The sequence below is a fragment of the Mauremys reevesii genome, linkage group 4, assembly GCF_016161935.1.
Source record: "Mauremys reevesii isolate NIE-2019 linkage group 4, ASM1616193v1, whole genome shotgun sequence".
NCBI classification, from domain to species: Eukaryota; Metazoa; Chordata; order Testudines; family Geoemydidae; genus Mauremys; species Mauremys reevesii.
In genome coordinates, this window is record NC_052626.1 from 138,889,802 (window position 1) to 138,914,791 (window position 24,990).

General features: G+C 45.7%; 1 protein-coding gene across 1 annotated transcript in view; it reads right to left on the reverse strand.

Annotated features, from left to right (window-relative positions):
* The window catches only part of SLC16A1 (solute carrier family 16 member 1), a 32,996-nt gene extending 8,310 nt beyond the window's left edge, over positions 1–24,686 (reverse strand). Inside the window, exons 1-2 of the mRNA XM_039537966.1 lie at positions 24,620–24,686; positions 5,412–5,669 (exon numbers count right to left, since the gene is read on the reverse strand). Of these exons, the coding sequence (XP_039393900.1) occupies positions 5,412–5,628 (217 nt within the window). The 5' untranslated portion in view covers positions 5,629–5,669; positions 24,620–24,686. The remainder of the gene's footprint in view (positions 1–5,411; positions 5,670–24,619) is intronic.
* Between the last annotated feature and the right edge of the window lie 304 nt (positions 24,687–24,990).

The window sequence follows — 24,990 nt, forward strand, 5'->3', positions numbered from 1 at the left end:
GGAGGAAACACAGGAGCAAGTGGTTTCAGAGTAGCAGCCGTGTTAGTCTGTATCCGGAAAAAAAACAAACAGGAGTACTTGTGGCACCTTAAAGACTAACAAAAGTAACAGGATGTTCAGCACAGACTAGCTGTGTGCTGAATGCACAGCCAGGGAGTAGCCACAGCTCCAAAGCCCCTCCAGCAGAAACGTTTCCATGCAGGGGAGGAATTTTTGTTCATTTGTTATTTTAATTACTCCGCCAATGTTTGAGAAGTCAGATTGCTGTGTGCACCCACATTTTAAAATGCTTCATTACAAGAAATCCTAATCCAAAGTAAACAGTGATCAGATACAGTAGTGCATGCTCTACAGCCACTAAAATGTCTTTAAATAAACTGAATGAGCACCCACTGAACATTAACAGATCTGGTTTCACCATTAACAGACAGCAAGGTCAACATGTTATTGCCGGCTATTCAGATGTGGCTTGTCCTCTTCACCTCTAGTTGAGCAGAACCTAGAAAATGTTTGAAGAGGATCCAGTGGTGGTGTCAGCAACCTGGCTTCCTACGTGGAGTCAAGGCACTCCGAAATCCCAGCAGGATTCCAACTGGCCTTCATCCTCCATCACATGCGGCGCCCATGCAGGTACTGCCCAGCATGCACAGAGCGCTGAACAGTCTCTGTAAGTAACGTCTGCAATTGGAGTTGATCAACAACTGAGCCAAGGCCCAGTGCGAATCCATAAGGACTGACTCTTCCTTTTCACATCTGCGGCACGGCATCCAGAGGCTGCGACACTCCCTCCCTCCCGCACCCAACGTGCAGGACACACCAGGAGCTTAGCAAAGTTTGAAAGATTTGCACATTGAATGTGAAACCACCCCCTGATGTCCTTGGAGCAGATCCTGAGGACAGCACTGCAAACTACCCTGCCCCCTAATTACATACCAGGGAACAGTAGGACTGAAGGCCTGCTGATATATTGTCAGGGAGCAGTATTATGTTAAGCTTGGCTTCAGGAGGTCAGCTCTTACTGTGGCAAAAAGCAATGCTCATGTCAAGTTAGGCCCAAAATTTAGGCTTCATAAACCCAAAACTGCTCAGGGCAAGAGCCAGATCCAAAGTGCTCTGTGCTGGATGCGACACTCGGCCGTGCTTAAGTATCCTCAAGTACCCTTCCCCATTCCAATGGGAAGGGGATTTGGGGGTTTGATTAAACAAAAGCTCAAAGATTGTGGCAGCGCTGTAGCACACACCTTTAAAACTGGACAGAAACTTTATTAACAAAATACCGACTAGTCTATTTTTGTCAGTGTTGAGAAAAGAGCAAAAAGTGAAATTAAAATGCGTTTTCCTTGTTTTATTAGTAACTGAGACAAGGACATTTCAAATGATTAACTTGTGTCCCTTTAACTCACTTGGACCAAAATCAAAGCTACAAATACAAACCAGTATCTGACCCCAAGTGCCCTCCACAGGATAGGCCCAATTATCCTCGGACCATGGACTTCAGCTGAGTCACAACCGTGTCAAACTAGCAAGAGTTCAGAATTAGGCCTTGCTTTGCTGCTGCCTGTTCACCTCTTATTCTGGGGAAAGAGAGACCAATTCCCTGTGTCCCTTGGTCAATCTGGCAGCTTTCACCAGAATAAAGCATCCTTTAGACATTACGAAGAAAATTGAGTTCCTTCAAGAATGTGCTTTTCAAGATCCAAATGAGTCTGGGAGGAACAGACCATGCATTGTAGCTGCTCAACAAAGGCTCAGCCAAGCAGAGTTTAGTATTCTTGCTGGTTCTCTGCAGATTTGTGAAAAAGCATGCAGAGCAGTAGTACAGTCTGGAGGGGGTGGGGGTGGGGGGAGGAGCTGCCCTTGCAAATGTCTCTCACACACCCCCGGAACTTCCTCCAAAGAGGTACTAAGAAGTAGATTTTGTATGCAAAGCACCCCTACTTCCTGGAATGAGAGAGTTAGTCAGACATCCTAAAGTTACAAGAAAAGTTATTTGGGGAAATGGGGTGGGACTGATGTCACATCTGGTGACTAACGCTTAACACTAAGCCACACAGAGTTTATTATTTACTTAACTCTCTCTTTACAAGCTCTTGGTCCATACTGCAAGAGCTGTGGAAAGCCTGAAAGCAATAATGCAGTGGCTGTGTGTACTTGTACCACCCCTAAGTCAAACACCAAAGCTATTACAGAGGAGCATTCCTGCTCTGGAAAGTTATAGACAGTTTCAAACTCGGGCCATAGTGCAACACAGCACTTGGGTCACATACACATTAACAAACCAGTTTGCAGGACCAAGCACTGGTGAGCTCTTGGGATTTTAAGACCTTTGCAGCCATCATTGTGAAGGAGCAACCCTAAGGCCTGGCAATTGAGGGAGAGAGGCAAATCACTTTAGAAAAAAAAAAAAATTAAGCAGCATTTTGTTCCAAGAGCAGGTGACTGGTTCCACCTTGCCATGTCTTTTAGCCATTACTGATCCTTCTGCATATCGGCTCCCAAGAGCGTTCGAGAGAACACATTCTTAGGACCACCAGAGAGACAGGGAATGGCCTAGATCAGGTCTCATTAAATCAGTTACAATTTACAAGCTTGTTATAACATGGAGGCAGGGAAATGTGCCGGTTGCCTCACTAGCTGAGCTAGGACAAAGCAGGGACTGTTCCCTCAAGGAAAAGCCTCATGCCCAGCTCCTGCGGTCAGCTGCTTTTGATGCACAAATGCAAATATGAGTCAGGCAGTTTGCCAGTTTGGGATAGCGGCAGCAAGACAATCACCAATATTCAGAGCTGCCTCTGGGGTGGACACTATGGCTGTCACAGTGGGAGCTTCTTTTAGCCAGAGTTTACCTTGCACATTCACAGGCTGCTACAGAATACTGAGGAAGCGAGGACGGGGGTAAGAACCCACCTCCCCCATGTGATCAGAAGTTACGTATTTAAGGAAAGCAATGTAAGATTGGAGGTGGTTTGGAGTCTTGCCCCCATCTGTCCAAACCCCCAAGATGTGCAGAGGGGGCCCTCACCAGCATTTAAAAAAAAACGTAACTATTTGCCTTGTCCAATTGTTTCCTATACTTTTGATCCCTGCCGCCATCTTTCTGCTGTTAAAAGGAGAGTTTGAGACAATCCTTTTCGGTAGGTTGCAAAATGCCCTTACTAAAGTTAGCCCAGGCAACTAGGACTCACTTTGACCTGGTCAGATTTCTCAGCACTAGAAGTAAGAAACAGACCGAAGAGAAGAGTTACAGGAAGAGCAGTTGTGTTCGTGTTCGGGCTCGATCCTCAGCTGGTACAAATTCATTGATAAGTCCAAAAGGGAACACTGATCGTCTAGTCCGGGGTCGGCAACCTTTCAGAAGTGCTGTGCCGAGTCTTCATTTATTCACTCTAATTTACGGTTTCGTGTGCCAGTAACACATTTTAACGTTTTTAGAAGGTCTCTTTCTAGAAGTCTATAATATATAACTATTGTTGTATGTAAAGTAAATAAGGTTTCAAAATGTTTAGCAGTTTCATTTAAAATTTAATTAAAATGCAGAGCCCCCCAGACTGGTGGCCAGGACCCGGGCAGTGTGAGTGCCACTGAAAATCAGCTCATGTGCCACCTTCAGCACCCGTGCCATAGGTTGCCTACCCCTGCTCTAGTCTGACCTCCTGTGGAGCACAGGCCATAGAACCTCCCCAAATTCTTGTTTGAACTAGAGTCCCTCCCTTGGAATCTTGATTTAAAAGTTGTCAATAGACTACAACCCTTGGTAAATTGTTCCAATGGTTACTACCCTAATTATTAAATATCTGAATTTGCCTAGCTTTGGCTTCTGGCCATTGGATCTTGTTATACCATTGTCTGCTAGATTGAAGAGACCATTATCAAATCTCTGTTCCTCACGTAGGTACTTACAGACTGAGCAAGTCCATCCTTAACCCTCTTTGTTAAGTTAAAAATCGATTGAGCTCCTAGAATCTATCACCATAAGGCAGGTTTTCCAATCTTTTAATCATTCTCATGCCCCTTCTCTGAACCCTGTTCAGTTAACAAATATCCTTGTAACATGTTAGTTACCTGCTCCTGCCCTGAGGGGTTTAAAAAGTGGCCTGGGAGGGCTTGAAAGCTGCAGCTCTAAAAGCTGGGCTGATTGGGGAAGCAGCCACACTGGGCCACACCCTAATCAGGCCACAGCTGGCCTGTATAAAAAGGCCAGGGAAGCCAGGAGCAAACACTCTGTTTGTAGAGGGAGAAGGGCCTGGCTGCAGGGAGCTAGACACAGGGTACCTGAGTGGAGCAGGGCTGGGGAAAGGCAGAGGCACTGGGGAGCTGCGGCCTAGCATAAGGCCAAGTACTGGGAGTTGCAGGGGAGAGCCCAAGGCGTAGGCAAAGGCAGCAGGTCCAAACCCCTTTGCCTATGATGAGTGACTGATACTGCAGTCTGCCCCAGTGAATGGGGGCTAGATGGAGACTGGGCAGTAGCCAAAACTGAGGCAAAGTGGGGGTAGTGGGTTGGGGGTTCCCCAGGGAGGGGAGACCCAGATTCGTGGGGTACTGCCAGGGGGCAGCATCCCAGTTAAAAGGGCACCAGTGTCCAGGGAGGGACACGGGGACCAAGAGGACAGGCGGATCACTGGCCTGCAGAGGGCACTCCTGGCTGGAAAAAGAGCTAATTCCCTGAGAGACCTGTAGGAGGCACCGCAGGGGTGAGTCTGCACATCTACAATCCTTCTTGTACGGTGAACATGAGAACTGGACAGACTATTCCTGTAGGGGTCACACCAGTGCCAAATAAAGAGGTAAAAGAACCTCCCTACTCGTACTCAAGATTCCCATTTATACATCCCAGGATCACATTAGCTCTTTCGGCCACAGTGGCGCCCTGGGAGCTGATGTTCTGCTATTAGCCACCATGACCCCCAAAATCCTTGTCTGCATTCTTTGTTCCTACATCTATCACTTTACCTTTGGACACACCACAGTGTGTACTTCTATTGATTTGCTGTGTTTAGAATCAGCTCTGCAAGCTGCAATTTCTTTCATCTACGACAACTTTCTGTAGGGACTCCTGCATTCACCGTAGCATCATACGCTGGTCTTCCGGTAGATGTTAGAAGCAGACAAAATGTTACAGCTACATTCTAATGAGGGCAAGTGCAGAATGACGCAAGTCCTAATTCCTTGGAAAGATTTTACTTATAGCTTTGCAGAGGAGCAGGACAGATTAACCTCATTTTCACACTTTGGGCATTAAATAAAGTTTAGTATAAACTTCTCCAAACAAACCCGTTTAGAAAATTTCACCCAAATGGGAAACAAAGTCAGTTCCTATTAGTGTTTTGAAGAAAGGCAATACAATAAGAGTCCATTAAATCAGACACAGAACTAACAATCACCTCCCTGTTGTCTCTAGTCTGCTTGCTTACCTCCTGCGTACATAACAGCCAGCATGATGGAGGAGATCCAGGAGACTTTGCTGCTCGATGCATCGAAGATGGCTTCAATCTCTTTGAAAAACACAGTAATTGATTTGGGAAATGCATAGGAGAAGCCAATGGAGATGAAGGCTCCGACGACCACAGCCCATCCCCATCCTCCTTCTGGTGGGGTGTATCCCTGAGGGCCTCCAATTGCTGGTGGCATCTTGAGTGAAGTTGGTGGTGATTACGCTAGGTTTCAAAGATCTGCAGAGAATACAGATGTCAGCACTTAGTAAAGAATACAACAGCATTTTACTCTAGAGTCCTTAGGAGGAAGCAGGTCCCTGGAGCTGTCCAATTGTCACCCTTCTTGGCTTCCTCCAACACACAGAAGAACTCCCCACCAGTGATGGATCAGAATTAGATGCAACACTCATGTGAAACCCAGAAATTGTTTAAGGGAGTTAGAATGGGGACAAGGAGGTTACCTGAGGGATTCAACAAGAATCAAGACCACCACCCATTTAAAATAATAAAAGGCAAATATTTTCAAGAATGACTAAAGATTCCAGGTGCCTTGCTTTTTAGATTCTCAACCTGACACCTTGAACAGAGCAGATTTTTAGAGGGTGGGTGCCCAGCACATTCGGAAACTCAGGCTCCTGAAAGGTCTCTCAAGACAGTCACTCAAAAGGGCTTTGCCATAAGATATTTATAAGCAGTGAACTAAAAGCATAGATAACTCTTTGAAAGCTGAAATTGGAGGGCAGCTTCCTTGCCAACTACAGATCAGTCACACAGGTTTATTGTAGGGTTGGGCAGCAGTGCTGAGTTATTGGGAGAATTGAAAGTCTTGCTTCTGGAAAGTGCAGGGGTTGCCCATGCAGTTATGGTAGAGCCAGGGCATTTGGCAAGGAACAGTGCTGTAAAAACACAATCATGCACGGTCATTTATTTTTTAAAAGGCCATATGTGGATTTTTGCAAATTCAGTCTTTTTTGGGCCTCCAATCTGGCTAGTATCCATTTCCTCTAAGCCATTATAAGTTCACTATGTGAATGTTAAAGCTATCTATCACAGTGGGGGGAAAAGACAAGATATATTACTGCAGAAGTAGGGCAGCACAGGAAATGCAGACTACTAACCTTGGGAGGCGCCAATCTTACCACAGAGGAGGACAGTGTTAGAGTAGTGGTCAGGGCAAATTAGAAAGTGACCGGAGTGTGAAATAATTTGGGAAGTTGGTTTTGTTTTCTATAGGAAGTTAAGTGCACACTGCTGACTAATATATGCTGGCTAGAACACACATATTATGCTGATAGAATGTATATTGCAGGTAGTACTAAGCATTTGAAGAATTAGTATAGCAGTTATATAGCTCACATTGCCCTGTACTTTTGTTATAATCCTATACACTTATGTTAAGTATCCCATAACACTTTGCATTACTTAAAGTAAGTCTTGACTTCAGTAGATCTGATACTGACAGTTTTCCTGACAGATGTCTTCATAGCAACAGGAAAGGAGCAAATCTAAGAGGTGCCTTCATGCCCCTTAGTACCAGGACATGTGTTCAAAACAAAAATAAGGGAGCATCATGACCTGAAATGCATGTGTTTAGAAAAAAAGATAAAGGGGTACACCACGGTACCAGAACCAAATGAGATAGATCGTTGATTAATTCAATCCAGTCTCAAATGACGTATGCAGTTCCTTTTACTGGTAAACAAGTAGGGTGTACAAGGATGGCTTTAGAGAAGTAACTTTGGAGAGCACACTTTCTGCGTAAGGTGAACATCATGGCACAGGACATGCTCTTTGGAAACTGGTATCATATAGAACCTTCTTCCTGTACCACATTAATAAACCCGACTGACATTGGTTATTTGTACATATTTCATAACAATATACCACCACCAAGTACAGTCAAGCAACTGACTCTACAATTTATCAACAACCCCTAGAGCCTTTCCTAAGGAGATTGCTGTAGAAGTTAGTGCTGGACTCTCCTCTTATATCCAAAGAGAGTTGGATTTTAATACTATCAAAAGGAGAGGGATGATGGGTGGAAGTGGGAAGAGACAGGAAATATATCATCAGATTATTGATATGTGCCCCTCAGAGAAGAAACAAACATCTCTCCTTGAGCTAGGTACCATGTCAATGTTTCTATTCTGCTTGTGCGCAAAGCAACCTCTGAAGGTCACTAAATGCAGCTAAACTTAGCAACTGAGAGATAACAATGGAACGTTTCAATAGGTGCCTACATGCTCTCCACAAAATTCAGAGGGTTTGAATTCTTGCCTGCTTTGATGCAGCTCATGTTGCAGCTTCACTATCAGGCCATCCCATTACATATAATTCAGGGTGCTTTAAAGTCTAATTTCACAGGCTAAAACAACCAAGGATTTCCTGCAAGATTTTCCAGTTAGTCTTTGGCAGTTTCTAGGCATTTGGTTCATCCTTCCCAGTCTCTCTTCTCTGGCTCACTTCTTAAATACAATTCTGCTACTCCATCACCCTCTCTACTGGACAGGAGGGAGTGAACACCCTGGGGTGGAAAGCGGTGCTTTCTGTGCTCAGGATTTTAATCACAAATCTCATGCTATTCGTTGGTTTTGGTAAAGCCCCAGCTCCTAGAATCATGTAGTTACAAGAGTATATCAACTTTCATTTTTAAAGTAGTAAGTTTCTAGCCATCCTGGTTGCAGAGAAAAGCTCAAATGCATGAAACAAATTCATACCAAAGGCTCAGAAACCAGCAGACAAATAGAGGATAGAATGTATTTTTTTTTTTAAAAAAAATAGTCTTATGATATTTTGGGGCCAGAGTCATGGTTTGGCCATACTGAGTAAAATTACACCCATACCAACCTTAATTGTTATCTCAAACTGAACTGACGTGTGACTTCATTGTGGAGCCATAACAACCCTACAATGTGTAGTTGTAAGATAGTTTCCATTATGAGCCCAAGAAAGTCAAAGGAAATTAGTATTGGGACACATTTGTGTCCCTAGACTGAAGATCCCTAAAGTTTTTCCCTTGGTCTTTTGTCATGGCAAGTTTTGCTAAAGGAGGAAGAGCTGCTCACAAGTAACAGACTGCAGGGAGGATGTCATGCGGAAGGTAGAGCTCCATGCTGCTGGATGGACATCGCCATTTCATATGATGATGGCCTTGTTTTGACTGAATGCCTCTCACCACAAGCAGCAGCTGAAACAAAGATCACGCACAATTTGAGAGAGAGCTGAATATTTGTGCTGACAGCAACAATGCAGGGAGAGGATGGAAGAACTTGAAAGGCGCAGATGCGCTGAGGGGAAATGCTGTTTGTTTATACCTTTGCCAGTGCCTTTTTTGGGGGTACATGCTATAAAGCTATTGACATGCTGAGCTCCAGTTATACTGACAGTTCAGAACAGCACCCAATGCCTTCAGACCCAGGATACAGAGCAAGACAATTAGAGCACTCCAGACAGGAACCACAAACTAACCAACCCGCCCCTTCAAATAACAGCTTTGCTACATTCCTACATGCACATGGGACCTGCTAGGGATTTACAGTGTAATCTTGTGAGCACTTATCTCCCCACCCCACAGGAAGACAGGCTCTTGAAAGTCACCATGGAGGAAATTCAGAGGCATGCACATCTTTGAGCAGGAAATAGAAGCATCCTTTAAAAAAAAAAAAGATAATTGTCAGCTGGCCCATGTGTGTCAGCAGTCACTGCACCTGTGCCATTGCAAACCCAAAACACAGAACAACTATATGAGTGATAACTGAACGCTCTGCAAAGAAGGCATCTCAGGCCTGGGAAGCTCTTCCAGGACCCCATAAGCATGCCTTGGCAGGATAGCATATAGAGATTAATCCTACTCTGGCAAACTGCACCTTGTATTAACTTTGCCTGGAACCCTCTCCTCACATTCTGCTACTGCAGAATTTGGCACGGACTCTACCCCTTGCTGAGCAGTTGTGCTCCACAATCTATATGTTAAATGAAAAGATGGAAAGACTTTCTAGTCTGTGGTTACAGAGATATTTTTCAAGGCTGACTGGATGTAAACAGACATAGCATTGTCTTCCTGAACCTGTGGGCAGCCTGAAACAATGGCTCCAAGAGGGGTAAACGGCCCTATCTGTAGCAATGCATTCATTCAATGGTAACTGTGAAGATTAATTCACATATGACTATGGGCTTTTCTCCACTTATGGATGGATTGAGGCTGCCGTGATCAATCCACTGGGGGTTGATTTAGCAGGTCTAGTGAAGACCCACTAAATCGAATGAAGATCGCTCTCCTGTCAACTCCAATATTCCACAAGAATGAGAAGAATAAGGAGAGTCGATGGGAAAGCGTCTCCCGTCAACACAGCATAATGTGGGCCCTGCAGTAAGTAGATCTAAGCTACATCAACTTGAGTTGCGCTACCAACGTAACCCAAATTGTGTAGCTTAGACAGACTTCCCCCTGCAGTCTGGGCCTGTGCTCAGTATGAGCATCCAGCTAGTGTGCTTATTCCACTGTCTTAGACTGCCTTGATACCCGCCAGAGTGCCAAAAGTCTCAACTTCCTTTCCCACAGTGGCCAAAACCTCCAGCAGCTCCTACAACATCAATATGATGCATATTAAGAACTGCAAGTGCAGGGACAATGCAACATGGTCTCTTCTATCTTTAGGTGAAATTTAGTCGACTATACAGAACATATTGTTCATTTTCATACCTGATGAATTAAAAAACCTTTATTTAATCTAAATGAAGCTGATGCAGAATTTGCAGCCTGAAGCATACAACCCAGTTGCAGAATTTAGCTCCATCCACCTGCAGATGACAAGGGACCTTGGGTCTAACTCACCCCGGCTGAGAGGTGCCTTGGGGACACTAGCCAGGACTCCTGAAGATCAAGAAAACTTCTGCTTATCACGCCAAGTACCATGAATGGTGATCTCATGGGAAGCGTAATCTGGATCAAAACTGGAAGTAAGGTTTTCAGAAGTCACCTAATACTAGTTCATTTTCAGGCATTTGTGCCTTGAACCAGCATACAGCAGCAGCAAGAGGAAACAAAGCATTGAAGACTGTTTTAATTAAACCTTTAAGACTTGTTTAGTCGGTTTGACACAGCCACCACTCGTTTCTTTTTTTGCTAGAAACATATTTGGACAGCTTTTTGGCCAACACCACATGACCGTCACGAGCAGAACCAAGTCACGTTGCAGTTCTGACAAAAGAATCATTTACAAGGTATTCCCCCTAAATAAACCCCATTAGTTGAACTATGCTCCCTTGCAAGCCCAAAAGGAGTGTTTCTTCTCATTGTATGTCAGGTGACTGCAGCTTCCAATGAGCTCGCTCAATAGAGGGGGAAGTCACATAAAGTGGGGCTTTAATGCAGATTAAAGCACACAAACATTCAGGAAAGAGCTCAGGATTTACAGATTTGCAGCCCGCTTCTCCAGCAAAATGAGATGCTACACACTGGCTAGCAACAGACACAAGTGCTATTCAGACTGAACACTCACGTGGCTGACAAGACATGCTTGCAACCGGGGCGGAGATTAGAGAGGGTTAGAGAAGGCCCTGTGCAGGGTAAACCACAAATGTCCCAACCACATAAAAATCACAACATTTTGGCCATTTTCACTCTCAATACCAAAAGCAGATAGTCCATAAGGATTGTTACCTTTTTCTGTAAAATTTAACTTTCAGTAGCATCTAAACAAATGTATGATTTTTTTTTTAACAATGTCACTTTCCAGCAGAGATTGCATGGACTAGTTTCTAACCATCTCTTATTTTTAGAGTCATACTGAGCGTTCATAAGGTTCACTGAACTCCCCTTTCAGCTGCTGTTATACCAAGACTCTGACTAGTCCAGTGCAACGTTTGAGGATGAGGCTACTGAGAGATCAATCTTTCACCCAGTCTGGAAAATTACTAAGCTGACTGACCTTACTCAGACTTGGATTCATTTGTTTGCCCTTCCTCAGAAACCCTCTCCCCTTCACAGCACAGACTAAAGTTGCAACATTTGATGAGCAACAGATCTTGTTGGTAGGCTATTTCTTCTCCACTCCCCCCCAATTTAAATCTAAGCAAAAAGAGAATTACAAATTGCATTCACTGCTAACACTAGACTGAGGTAGGAGTTCCACTAGATCTGAAATCACCAAGCAAAATTAGAGAACAGAGCCAGACAAGACCATTAGGGCTGATTTACATTACCAATTCTGCATGCTACAACCTTTCCCCTGAAGCATTAAAAGCCCCTGAGAAGACCAGTTTTAAAGGTTTCTCTCAACTGTGTTTCAGGTTTTATCTTTCCTATTTTCTTTCCTACCCTCATATGGAAGAAATTTCAGCCAAAGGAAAACACACCTAAAACTAGGAGTTGATTCAACATGAAACATTTCCCCCAAACCCGAGTAATAGTTATGACACTTCCAGTTCCGTTTGGGAAGAGCTGCTACGTGTCAGACGTGTTTAGAACTCAAATTCACAGCTGCAAAGCAGTCAGCTACAGTTTGCTCTGTTTAGGCATTAAAGTAGCCACATTTGAAGTAATTACAGCTGATGAGACCAAGTAACGACTGCAAGTGTTGAATCTATGTTGTAAACTCTTTTACAAATCCCAGGAATGACTAGCCTCAGGCAACCTCTCCTCCCTGCACTCCACCTTCCCCTGTAGCAAATACTGGTATAAGAGCCAGACTGAATTCCTTTTTGGCATGCAGGGCTGCGGACTCTGGAAGCAAGCAGGAATCTAGTCCCCTCATGTAGCTAGCACCAGGTCCTTCGACTGCTATAGTCACCCCTTTTGTTTTATTTAGGGGTATAAAAGCAGAATATCCAGGATGTGTATTGCTACCACGCAGTAAATTACAGTATACTGAAAAGCCCAGCTTGGCAGAATTCCACAGCCAAAAACAGAAGCTCTCATTTAGAAACCACTGCAAAATGCAATGAAATATTTCTGCAGCAAGCCCTTCACAAAATCTCCTTACAATGCCCCTTTATGAAGATCACAGTAGTAGCCTTCTCACAGGTAGGACCAGGAGGGAGTGCTCAGGGTGGGTGTTTGTTAATTTTCTGTATAAGATTATACAGAATCCTGCAAGCAGGCATCTCATCTTCCTCATCTGCTGAACTGTTAGAAGCCATCACCATAGAGCAAGGGTGGGCAAACCTTTTGTCTTGAGGGCCACATTGGGGTTGCAAAACTGGATGAAGGGTCAGGTAGGGAAGGCTGTGCCTCCCCAAATAGCCTGGCCCCCACCCCCTATCTGCTCCTCCGACTGCCCCCCTCAGAACTCCCATCCCATCCAACCCCCCCCCCGCTCCTTGTCCCCTGACTGCCCCCTCCCAGGACCCCCCACCCTTATCCAACCCCCCCTGCTCCCTGTCCCCTGACCCCTAACACCTCTGCCCTCCCAAGACCTCCCACCCCACCCCTATCTAACCGTCCCATTCCCCACTCAGTGACTGCCACCCCAGACCCTTATCCACACACCCGCCCCGATACACCCCTGGGACCTCACACTTATCCAACGCCCCTGTTCCCCATCCCCTGCCCCTATCCACACCCCTGCCCCCAACAGGCCCCCCGACTCCCACATTTATCCAACCCCCTCCTTCCCCATCTCTTGACTACCCTCTGCCCCGGGGAGGGGCTAGCCTTCCACCATTCTGACTTGCAAACAAAACAAAGAGCCTCAAGTGGGCAGGACCCAAAACTTTGTTCCCAGAGTTCATCACAAGCTCTAGTGTAGACAAGACAGGGATTTACTACCATGACTCCCTATCCTGCTCTGAGCTGTCTGACTAACCCGTGACCTGTCACTGACAATAAGTATGCAGCTGAACTGGTTCTGAGCACCAATCTGCTTCATATTCAGACAACCCACATTCAGCCCCATTTCAGAAACAGAGGCCAAGACTGCTTGGAGCAAGGCTTAACACAAAGTAGCACCTTGCTAGAAGCTGCCAGGCCTTTTTCTCCACTAAAGCTCCCATCAACGGGAATTCCCCTCCCTAGAATTCCCTGGTAGAGATTCACATCAATTTCACATGCTTTACACTGTTTGGACACAAGTGTTTGGGGTTTTTTGGTAGTACAGTAGCACAAGAAGGTCCCAGCCAACAGAAAGGCCTCAGTGTGCTGGGTGCTGTCTAAACACATAGCAAAAGAGTCCCTGCCCCAAAGTGATTATAATCTAAACCCACAGGCTAGCTCAAGACAGGGAAGGGACAGAGAGGTGAAGCAACTGGCTCAAGTTGTCAGAGGGTACTGGCAGTCAGGAATTATTCCTGTTGCTGTTTTAGAAAGTTTCCCCTTGGCTCCTGTAGCACTAACTGCAAAGTATAACCCAATTCTGACTGTCTACACTTCAGAGGAAACTAGAAAAAAGCCACAGCCACTAGAACAAGGATTACCTACTATTCCTACTAAAGCCAAATGTGGTGTTCATTTTTCCCACAGGGCCATAAGATCTGGCATGCCATTGACCTGTTACCAAAGCCATGGTCAGCGTTCTAAAATACATTCCTGAGTACGAAGCTTTTATCAGGCTTTATTTATGTTTGTCTATCTTCCCACCGATTATGTCCTCATGCATTTGGGAAATATTTTGCTTCTTCCTGCTACTGCAGAAGCCAATCCAGCTGCCTCCAGTTTAACTTAATCTGTGCAATAGCCACATGGCATCTAGCGCTTCAGAGCCAGGTGTTAGCTGTACAATACACCAGTAAATATGGGCATTAGCAGAGGCATGGCCATCTCAGCAAGCCTAGCTCTGCTTTCCAATCAGAGCCTTGCCCCTGTACTAAGAAGCAAAGTGTAGTGTTAATTGCTCCTTAAGAACAGCACCAGGAGCTGGACAGGAAGAGTCCCTCTTTTGGAAGAGGAGCACATGGAAAATGCAACTGGTTTAATCTGCTTCTTTCCTGCTCCCCGTGCAGCATTTTAAAAGCACCCCTGTTCTTCCAAAGGAGCCAGCAGGCATCTCTAACATGTCCAGATTAGAAACATGGGCACTTCTGAAAACCTTACCCTTCCTTTTCAATCACACTTCAGTTTCTCACAGAATGTCAATTTGAGCCAAGTGCGCCCAACCTCTGCCAGATCCAGCCCAGGCTCCCTCCCCACCACACACACTTTGCTGCCCTCCCCCAGTGAGAGGGCAGGAGAGGTTGAGTCTGTCCCATCTGATAGTTTCCCTCCCTGTATCCATAAACAGCTAGTCTCTACCATGCCAGCTCCTCCCAAGCCTGCCCTTTCCCCCCCACAAGAAAAACCTGCACCCATAGCATGTTCCCCCATATTGAATAAAAGGAATCCAGTTACAATCACCTCATCTTGTAGCCTAGAGAGGCTACAAGTGTCAGAATGCTCTCACCTTAATTTACAGGCCACATGCTAGAACCCAATCAGATGTATTCCTCTGTTACAGGGCTTACAAAGGGAGTGGTTTGAGCATTGGCCTGCTAAATCTAGGGTTGTGAGTTCAATCCTTGGGGGGGCCACTTAGGGATCTGGGGCAAAATCAGTACTTGGTCCTGCTAGTGAAGGCAGGGGACTGGATTCAATGACCTTTCAAGGTCCCTTCCAGTTCTAGGAGATAAATAAATTAATGGAGATATCCTATTTAAAGCAACCCAAACTCATTCCCAGGGCTAGAGACTCTCCTATGAGAATAGTAGGCCTCTGTTTCCAAAGAACCAAAGCCAAGTCTTACTGCTGTGAAATATAATGGAGTTACTATCCGGAGTCTGCTCAGGGAAGTCTGATTGTGTAACTGCTAATAGCAACCATTACAAAACAGTGACATCTGAGATCAGACAAGAAATAAGTGAGCTACAGGAAGTGCTACTCTGTGGTAACTTGTTAAATACTGGATTTGGTAATCAATGTACCCGTTATACAACATCCCCCCCAATTCTAGCAGAATGCAAAGCACTTGCCCCCACATCACTTCTGCATCACAAGGTCAGTTTACATAGCTGCCTATCCGCCAGCCAGTACACGTCGCAGAGCAAGGGGTAGTGTTTCACAGTGCAAATTCTGCCCCCAGCCATTAGCTTAGTCTGGAAGAACCCTAAGAAAGCCTATATCCTTACTGGTTTGCAACAAGAGGGTGTGCTCCTGAGTGGGTCACAGGCCTTTCCTCCAGTTGGGAGCGGTTTATCACTTCAAATGCAACAGCCTTTGCCTGGGCAGGAAGGAGCTGAATTAGGGCTCACTGCAAGCTAATAAGACACCAATGTTGCTGGTTTTAAGCTGATTTAGAGAATTAGGTTGGGGGACAAAGGTCCACTCCGTACCCCTAGCTGGGGGTTTAACCCAGCTGCACGTGGGAGGGCTCTGCACTACACAATGGGCAACTGAGGACCTACCCAGCCACAGTATTTGTGCAAGGGGTGAGATAAGGTCAGCAACAGGCATTCAGGGAACTTAAGGACATCAGCCAACAATTGTTTCATGCTATCAGTTTAGTTTGTCCCACAAGTAAATGGCAGTACCATCACACACACACACACACACACACACACACACACACAGGCAGTTGTATTAAGAATGGCCAGCATCTCTTGAGACGCACTCCAATCCACAAACCACAGGGTGATAGACTGATAAATGCCCAAAGGCAGCACCCAATACTCCTAAAGCAGGCCAGATAGCAGCTGTTCTTATCTGCAGTCCAAAAAAGCAGCCTCCAGAAGCTGTGATACTCCTATCAGAGCGAAACTGTATGAAAGTACTGGAGCTGCCCACTCACCCTCACATCCTTATGCAGTGCCAGCTGTTAGATTGGCACAGATTCCCTTACTGATCTGTTGCCTACATTATACCATCCCTTACTAAAACAGTCTATGGGTGTTGGCTAAAGCAAAATCTCTCCAATCACAGTTGAGGGCAGGATATTTAAGCTTGGAATAAAATTCTTAAGGACATCCTAGGGAAACATGCTAGAACTCATGAGTCAAACGTGGGAGCAGACTCTACCCCAAGTCCTAGTGAGAGAAGAGTGAATCTCTGGGTCAGAGATGAATGCCATAGATTCCCATCTGTGATGGGACTGTAAGAGGCACAGGGAGTGACTCAGACAGATCACAAAAAAACCATGAGTCTTTTTTATATTTGAACATCTGCTGCCTGTGGAAACACTCCTTGGCTCACACACCTTGTGATGCGGATTCAGAAGATTCTCACAGACCAAGGAGACGGACTCAGCTCCTCTTGGTAGGGAGAAGGGGGGAAAAAAGGGGAGAGAGTTAGACTGGATTACCCTTGTGGTCCCTTCTAAACCTAGGATTCCATGACATGGCTAATGAGCACCCTTTCTGTATCAAGTGTTTGGTGACTCAGCAAATACAACCAACACTATCTCTCATTCCAGAGGAGTGAAGAGTCGATCCCTTTCGCTCTAGCTACCTAGTTCTTGAATATTTCACCTTCTGACGAGGAGTGAAAAAAGAGCAGGTTTGCAACAGAATTTTAAGAGAACCAGGAGATTTGGAGAGGAAACACTTCCTTGGCCAAAATGCTTCCTGTTAACAAGCATTTTCCTGAAGTCACCTACAGCCAATCTGCCTTCTAACCAAGTTGGGACTGGAGTGGATTAGACTATACTCTGAGGTTACCCAGGCTCACCAAATAGGAAGTTTAGTGGTTGTAGATGATATTGCAGGTGAAGTAGCATAGAAAAAAAAAAGTGAGGGGCTAATAGCAGAGACGTCACATGAGACCCTAGAAGGTTAAACTGCAGAGATAAAAGTTTCCTATTAAATGATCTTTAAAGTCTGTCCAAGCCAGTAACAGGAATCAAATCACATGACAAAAGGTGTTAAGTATCTTCAAGATTTAAACACATGCCACTAAAAAATTATATATACACATACACATCACTACTAGGGGAAAGTCTCCAGTCCACACTGCAGAGCTTGCTAAAGTAACTATATGAAGCCTTCTGTTTAATTACTGTATTTAACAAGCATGAAGCCAGACCTCTGCAGGGCAGAAATAATCAAAAGCAGATTGTTTTGCTCCTGGCCTCATAGTATGCCTAGTGCAGTTCCTTCACTTTCATGCTGCACTGGGGCTGATCTCAGATATCCACATTTCTATGGCTGGTCCATAGCTGTGTTTGTCAGCCTCTTCTGGGCCTGTGGGGAGGAGAGCTAGCACCCCCTGCCTACTCCAGACAGCAGCATGTCTAGTGCACGAAGACAGCATGGTCAGTTGGGCAGCTGCACACGACAAGGGAGTACCGCTAGCTGTGCTTGCCGAGCTGGGCAGCCAGGAAAAGGCCTTTCAAAAATACGCAGGCTATTTCAAGGGGATGGAGTGGCTTCCAGACTCTATCCCCTGGGCAGTGGAGCTCACAGTAGTGACCAGTGTGGTCACTGTAAGAGAATGGGCATTGTAGGGCAGCTGCTGGAAAATTGTTAGTATCGACGCTTACACCATTTCGAGCTCAGTAGGTGGCTCCATGCCACTCGGAGATGGTTTTACTGTGTGGCTGTAACGGGGCACTTACACCAATGGGAGAGAAATTTTAGTGCAGACACATGCACAAATAGGTTGACCCCAGCTGACTTACCATTCACCCAACCTTGTAGCATAGATGAGGCTTTAGGCTATCAGTGAGTGTTTTAAAGTCTCTTATGTGACAACGTCTGATCAGAAGCAGCTCCAAGTGTTAAATATAACCCTGCACGCAACATCTCTGAATATTACATAATTGTACTCCGCCAGCTTCTAAATGGTACCTCTCATAAATGAGACATACTGACAATGGTGGGAAGAGACCCACATTTTCTTGTAAAACTACTCAATATAAACTGGTTTCATGGCGGGAGGAGAAAAAAAAGTCATAAAAGCTGCAAGTGCAACAATAAAACCAGTGCCACATGTTTAATTGGATTCAACTTGCAGTGGAATCTCTCCTTAGCCCACGTGCAGCTTTTCAAAAATACACATAAGAGTATGTGGCATTAAATTGTGCACGTTTTTAGTCCGGCACATGTTTCTAGGTATTTTCCACTTTAGCTGCCAGATAAGCCAGCACAAATTTAAGATCAAAGTTCAGAAGATGGGACATAAGCAAGCAAACAAGCTTCTTTCACCACCAGGATCAGGAATTCCCCAGGCCTAAGCAAAGCAAGTCCAGTGCCTAAGGGACCAGGACAGGTCGAGGTCATGTCCAGGGCAGCATAGGGGAGCATATAATGCAGTTGCCCAATGCAACTGGTCTGTAGATTTAACTTTTAAGTCATTATCCAGTTATTTAGTTTTCAAGCATGAGACAGAGCAAAATAGAATTCTCCTCTTTTATGCTGTCAGAGATCTAAATTACAGACACCCCATCACATGTACCATGCATTCAGAACCAAAACAGGCACTGGCATATCTTCCATCCATCTTCCCACTTCACACTATGCCCAGATAGTAGGTAGCCTCACATACCATGTGTCTTACAATAACAAGGTACAAAATACAGACAGACATTCTGCTTTGAACTGCCTTATTCGTTGGTTTATAAAAGGTGTAATTAAGCATGAGCAGGCGACTCTTACACTTATATAAGACATGTTCAGGTACATAGAGGCAGCAATGAAAGTAAAATTCATGTTTTACTTTCATGAGATTTCAGGCATCTCTTTTCATCAAAAATAAAAAAACAGCTATTTTCATCTTCTCTGAAGTAGCTTGATCAGTGTTCAGAGTTAACAGCTAGAACTGGCATCAGGAGATGAAGAGTCACACCAAATCTGAGAAGGCATAGAAGGATGGTAGAAACATTTAAACAGCAATTGGACCTCAGTGGAACAGCTCCACACTTGAATGGGGTCATCCAGCAGATTTGCTGCCTCTAGGGAAGGACAAGCTGCATAAACACCATCTCTACACTGATTTAATACAGCAATGAGAACTAGCAGTTCCTTGGGCTTCCCTATCTATCTGTAACCACCTGCTATCCCTTGTCTTGTACTGAGCTTGTAAACTCTCTGGGGCAGGGACAGCCTTTGTTGTGTTTGTACAGTGCCTAGCACAATGGGGTCCTGGTCCATGACTGCAACACGTAAGCACTACTGCAATACAAATAAAAATACAGCAGCAGCAAGAGTGTCCTAGGAGACACAGATGAATTGCAAAATGGGACAGCTAAAGAGAACTTGTATAGTTTACAAAGAGTTACACTTCAAGCTTGGCTCCTAGATCTGGTTCCTCATCTACATTTTTCCAAGTTTATGAACTGTTTGCCATCTACAGCAGATTAAGGCCAGAAGTGAATCACTGTGCAGGAGGTCAGACCAGAGGAGCAGAACACTGGCCACAGAATTCCACCCAATAATCCTTATATCAAGTCCAAAAATGTGTGGCTGAACTAGAGCATGGTCTGTCAGAGAGCTATCCAATCTCGTTTTAAAGACTGCAAGTGATGGAGAAACCAGTAAATCTGTTGGTAAACTGCTCCGCTGGTTAATTACTCTGACTGTTAAAAATGCAGGCCTTATATGTCTTAGGAGTTCTTTGAGTTATTGTAATCCATTGGAAGCCAGCCAGCCAGTTCATACACTAGTCACCAAACAAACAGATAGGTCTCCACTCTTTGTATTCTTCTCCCATGCAAGCTTTTATTACTTTTTAGCAATTTCAGTGTCAAGGCTATAAAATGGCACATGGGCATTAAAAGAAAAAACCCAAGTGCAATTAGGTCAGAATGGTAAAGTTCAATATTTTTATAGGACAATTCAGTTAACTCTGACTTGATCTTTACAATTCAGTCTTGTCCATTTAGCTAACACTTGAAATTTGTCAGTCATAAAAAAAACAGATTACTCTGAAGTACCGGTACTTTGTTACCAAGCTAAAAGTATACCCAAAAAATGGACTAATTCTTACAGTGTAACCGACAAAAGTCTGAAGTTTTAAAACTTGCGTTAACGTCACTTTAAGCATGGTTTGTCAATTATTTTTTGTCAAGGTCCAAATTTTTTGGTCAAAGTATAGTCAAGGTCAGGGCCGCCCAGGGGGAGGGGGCCCCAGGCCAGGCCCCCCCCCCAGGCCCCGCCCCGCAGTGTTTCCCCGGGCCTGGGAGTGTTCCCTGTGTTCCTGTTCTGTTTGAGTCCCTCACCCAGGGGACGACCGGTGGACGCCGGAGGGCATGACTGGGGAGGGCGGGCGCCCGGCGGCGCGCGGCGACTCTCAGGAGGCGGACCGCGGCAGGTCGCGGCCGGCACGCGAGCGGCGCGCCGCCCGCCGACCGTCCGCCGCGCGCCCGGTCGTCGCCGTCCCCCCCCGGCGGCTGCAGGCCCGGCCGCCTGCGGGAGCCGAGCGAGCCAAATGCCGCCCGAGCGGCGCCACCGCGCCCGCGGCGCGCGCTGGCGCGCTGGAGCCGCGCCGCCGGGGGGGCCGGCCCCGCCAGACCCCCCCCCCCCGAATTCTCTGGGCGGCCCTGGTCAAGGTCTAGACTCCAGAGGGAAAAAAAACCCAATGATAATAAGTAAATAAAAAGATTTCAGGGTCCATTCAAAAGCATCTGGTGGTCCAGATTTGGCCTGCAGTCCGCCTGTTGACTAGCCCTGCTTTAAGCCACTTTCTTAAGTTTCTACATATAGTAAAAAGTAAAGACTCACAGGCTGGACACTTAGAAAATGAAGGCCTATATTCGCTTGGATAAAAAAAATTCTTACCAATCAGCCTATGCAATAGCACATGCACATCAGATATCCTGTTGTGTTAAAAACATACACTGTGAGATCTGCTTAGTGAGTACTTATCTGGTTCAAACTCTTTATTTAGGCTACAATGGTCTGATTTCAGGACTACTGAGCACCTGCCATTCAGCAAAATCCTGAAGCTCTGAAACTATTTAAAAAATAAATCAGGCCATACATTTTAGCACAGGAAGCATGTGAGAGTCCAAAGAACCAGTTAAATGCTATGTCTGTACAGTAATAACAGAAAGTTCTACTCTACTCCACAGGTCATGTCAGTACATAATGAGGTACAGAGTGCAATTTGTTAGGACAATCATCAGTGACTTTTTGCTGGTGTGACAGCAAGTAGACTAAAAGGGCTCCATTCATTCTGTATACAAGATATTAAGATACAACTCACTAAAAGGCCTCACACTTGACAAGCCTGGTCAGTTTAGGTTCCAGTTGGAATTTTATTTGGAGGGGTTGAGCTCTCAGACCAGAGACTAGCATAAGCAGAAGAGCTGCTGTGATATGTTAGTTTCAGTAAGATTGTTTAAATTAAGCTAGCAAGGCAATTCCCCAGAAAAGGTAAACCAGCAATATTTTCCTTCTTTTGGTACAGGGAATCAAGGAGGATATTGGCAATGTTATTTTGGGTACAAATTACCTAGAAGCACAAGAATGAAGGACACCTGAAGAGCAGAGATGAAGTTTGCATATATTTTATTGTGCAGACCTACTCCTGGCTGGAGTTGAGTCCCTGTACTCCCCCTACAGATAGGCACACAGCATTAGCCACTAAGCAAAAATGACTGCAGTGCTGGTCCCTGGATTGCATCAGTCATGAGAGGACAGTGTCAAGCATTGCTCCCAACAACTCACAGATTGACAAGAACATGAACAGCTGAAGTGCCCTTCCAGAGCAAGGTCTTGTGCCATCTAGACAACAAAACAGTAATTGCCTTATATTGCAGTATTATATTAATAGAGCAGATACAAGCACATGGTTAAACGCAAGGGATCAAGAAGCAGAATGTACTCTGCATTTCAGGGTATTACTGATAAAAACTGCAGAAGTTCAAGAGCACCTTTAACTTCCTCTATAAAAAATTCTTAGAAATGTTTCATTCACTCCCTTCATTTCCTAAGAATCCTCTAGTATATACATTCAAGCAGTCCCTTCACTTGTCCTGTTTCAAGGCTGTCACTGTAGTAAGGATGGGTGGACACCAGTCCTGCACCTCATCAGTAGGAGTGAAAGGGGAAGTACAGAGAGAAACAAGCAGAGATCCCACTATGATATGTGCCAACAGCCACCACTAAAGATCATGAATGTAACCAGTCTCTAAGCTTGTGATCCTAGCACAATATCAGTAGTAGAGTGAGGCAAGTTTTAGCATTGACATCCGTCACACCATAGACTCCAAGGCTGTACCAGGACTACCACGCAGGGTCGGACACGGACCTGGGCACACACGCACTCTCTCTCTTCTGCTCCCAGGAAGTGGCCAGCCAGCTATCCCCCTTTCTTGCTGTTGCAGATATTTGTATAATAAGGGCTTCTCCCTTCCAGTCCCCAAAACAGTAACTAGGTTGGTGGAAGCATACTTCCATTGACGTAGGTGCACCTACACCAGTGGTTAGGTCTCCATAGCTACAGAATCAGTGGTGTGAATTGTGCACACCCTTGAACATTGTACCTATATCAACCAAAGTTTAGGCCTAAGTTAGGGTGGCAGAAAAAAATTAAGGTAGGAAAGCTTGTATTTTTAAAAGTTTCAAAGATTTTCTTAGTATGAAAGAAGGGAAGAAATCAGGGACAAGCAAAACATAACACACTAAATGCCTCAGGATGTAAGTGCACTGAGCCTCCAAAAATATCCAGCAGATTTAAAAATGAATTTAAGAGAGAAACAGGATTAGCAAATTGGGTACAGTAGACAAACCAAGAGCCGAAACAGCCACTGCTCTATCATAGGGAGAGACGATTCCACAGATGTATCATTTTTTCCTATTTCTCTTCCCCTTTAAAAAATGGATATCCTTACTAGATGGAATTAGGAGTTCAGGCCTCCGGGGGTAAGCTAGCACCTAAAGAACAAGGGTCCTGTTTAAGTGACAAGTCATTTGACTTCTGTAGTAGTTTTCAGACGATTTGAAAGGATTTTATGAAAATTAAGCCTTAGTACCTCTGTGATATAGGCAAGTAGTATCCCCAAATTGATTGGGGGTGGGGGCAAATGAGGAAAACAGAGGTTAAGCAACTTGCCTACAGTCCCACAGCAAGTCAGTGGTCGATCCAAGAGGAGACCCCAGAACTCTGTTTTATGAACTAACTGCTGGACCACACTTATTACTGAAGAAAGCAACACAGTGTATAGGATTTCAGCAGAATGCTGTCTAAGCAGGAAATATCAGTATCTCCAAGGCTCAGATAGTTACAGAACTGAAGAGGCACTAGCCAAATCCTTTCCAAAAGTAAATGGAGAAATTGTATTTGACTCAACCCAGAGCACATCCCTTACAGGGATCAAAAACCTGTTCTAAAAAGAGCCAGATTGGTGATTTTGAAGCTATTATTGCTTTGCAGCTTGGAATCACAAGTTCTTTCCTAGAGGAACACCAGCAATGCACTAGAAAAGTGAGGTTTGCCTCCTATAAACTTTGTCATGTATCAAGTGCTGAAACTGTACTTTATGCTTTTCATTCCAGTGAGCACATCTGTGCCAAAGTTAAGAAGAGAGTCATCCACTGCCAATTAAGCCATCTACATTAAAACATTTTGATGATAGTACAGTGCACTAGATTAATAGCCCTTAAATAGAAATCCTCCGTTTTTGCCCATATGTAGCAAAGGTACAGCATGGGAAGCATCAGGGCAACCTTCCCACTGTCTCCCATTCCTCCCAGACACAGCCAGTCCCCGCAGCATGGGGCTGTAATGGAATCAATACCTTTAGAGGCAAAAAGCCCCCTATTAACCCACTCCCCTTCCAACTGATGCCTTAGCAGCTAAGGGCCCCATGTCCCACTCCACAAGCCCTGTGAGCTCCTTTGTGCCCCCTGACCAGAGCAAACTGAGGCCCCAGAAAGCAAGCATCCGTGATAGGGGCCCTCAGCCGGCCTGAGCATGGATGCCCCACCAGTGAGCTCTTACCTAGCCAGAAACCCACAGCCCCCACTCCACTGACCCTCCCCCGCCCCCCATCAGCACCACATCAGGCTTCCATAGCTATCCCCACACCCAGCCCCTCTAAGTCTCCTGTGACTCACCCCCACATCAGGCTCCCCTCCCCCCATCCCTGTGACCCCCCCTCATCCCATCCTGCCCCCTTCCCCTATAACCCCCCCTCATCCCATCCCCAGTACTTATAACCCCTTCGCCCCCCCCGTCCTGCCGCCTCCCCGTGACCCCTGTCTCCAGCCCGCCCAACCCCTCACACACACCCCGGCCTCAGGCCGGTCCCGAGCCCGCCACGTGGGGAGCGACCCCGCGGCCCTACCTGTGCACACCGCGCGGCCCGCGCTCTCCGCCAGCGGATCTGCTCTCAGCCGGCTCGCGCCCGCCCCGGCTCCTTAAGAGCCCGGCCGGGAGCCCCCGCGGGAGGCGGAGCCAGCCCGGCGGCGCGGGGCGGAGCTGGGGCTGCCCTCAGGGCTGAGAGGGGGGGCAGCGCTCTCGGGGTTCGGGCCTGGGGGAGGGGGGCAAGGGGGAGCTGCCCGCTCACAGCAGGGGGGGTTGGATCCTTTTTTGTCAAGATCCAAATTTCTTGAGAGAGCCAAGGTCCAGACTCCAGAAAAACATAATTTAAAAGGCCAACAACGAGAATAAGTCAACGGGAAGAGTTCAGGGGCTGTTCAAGTGTCCCCCTGGCTT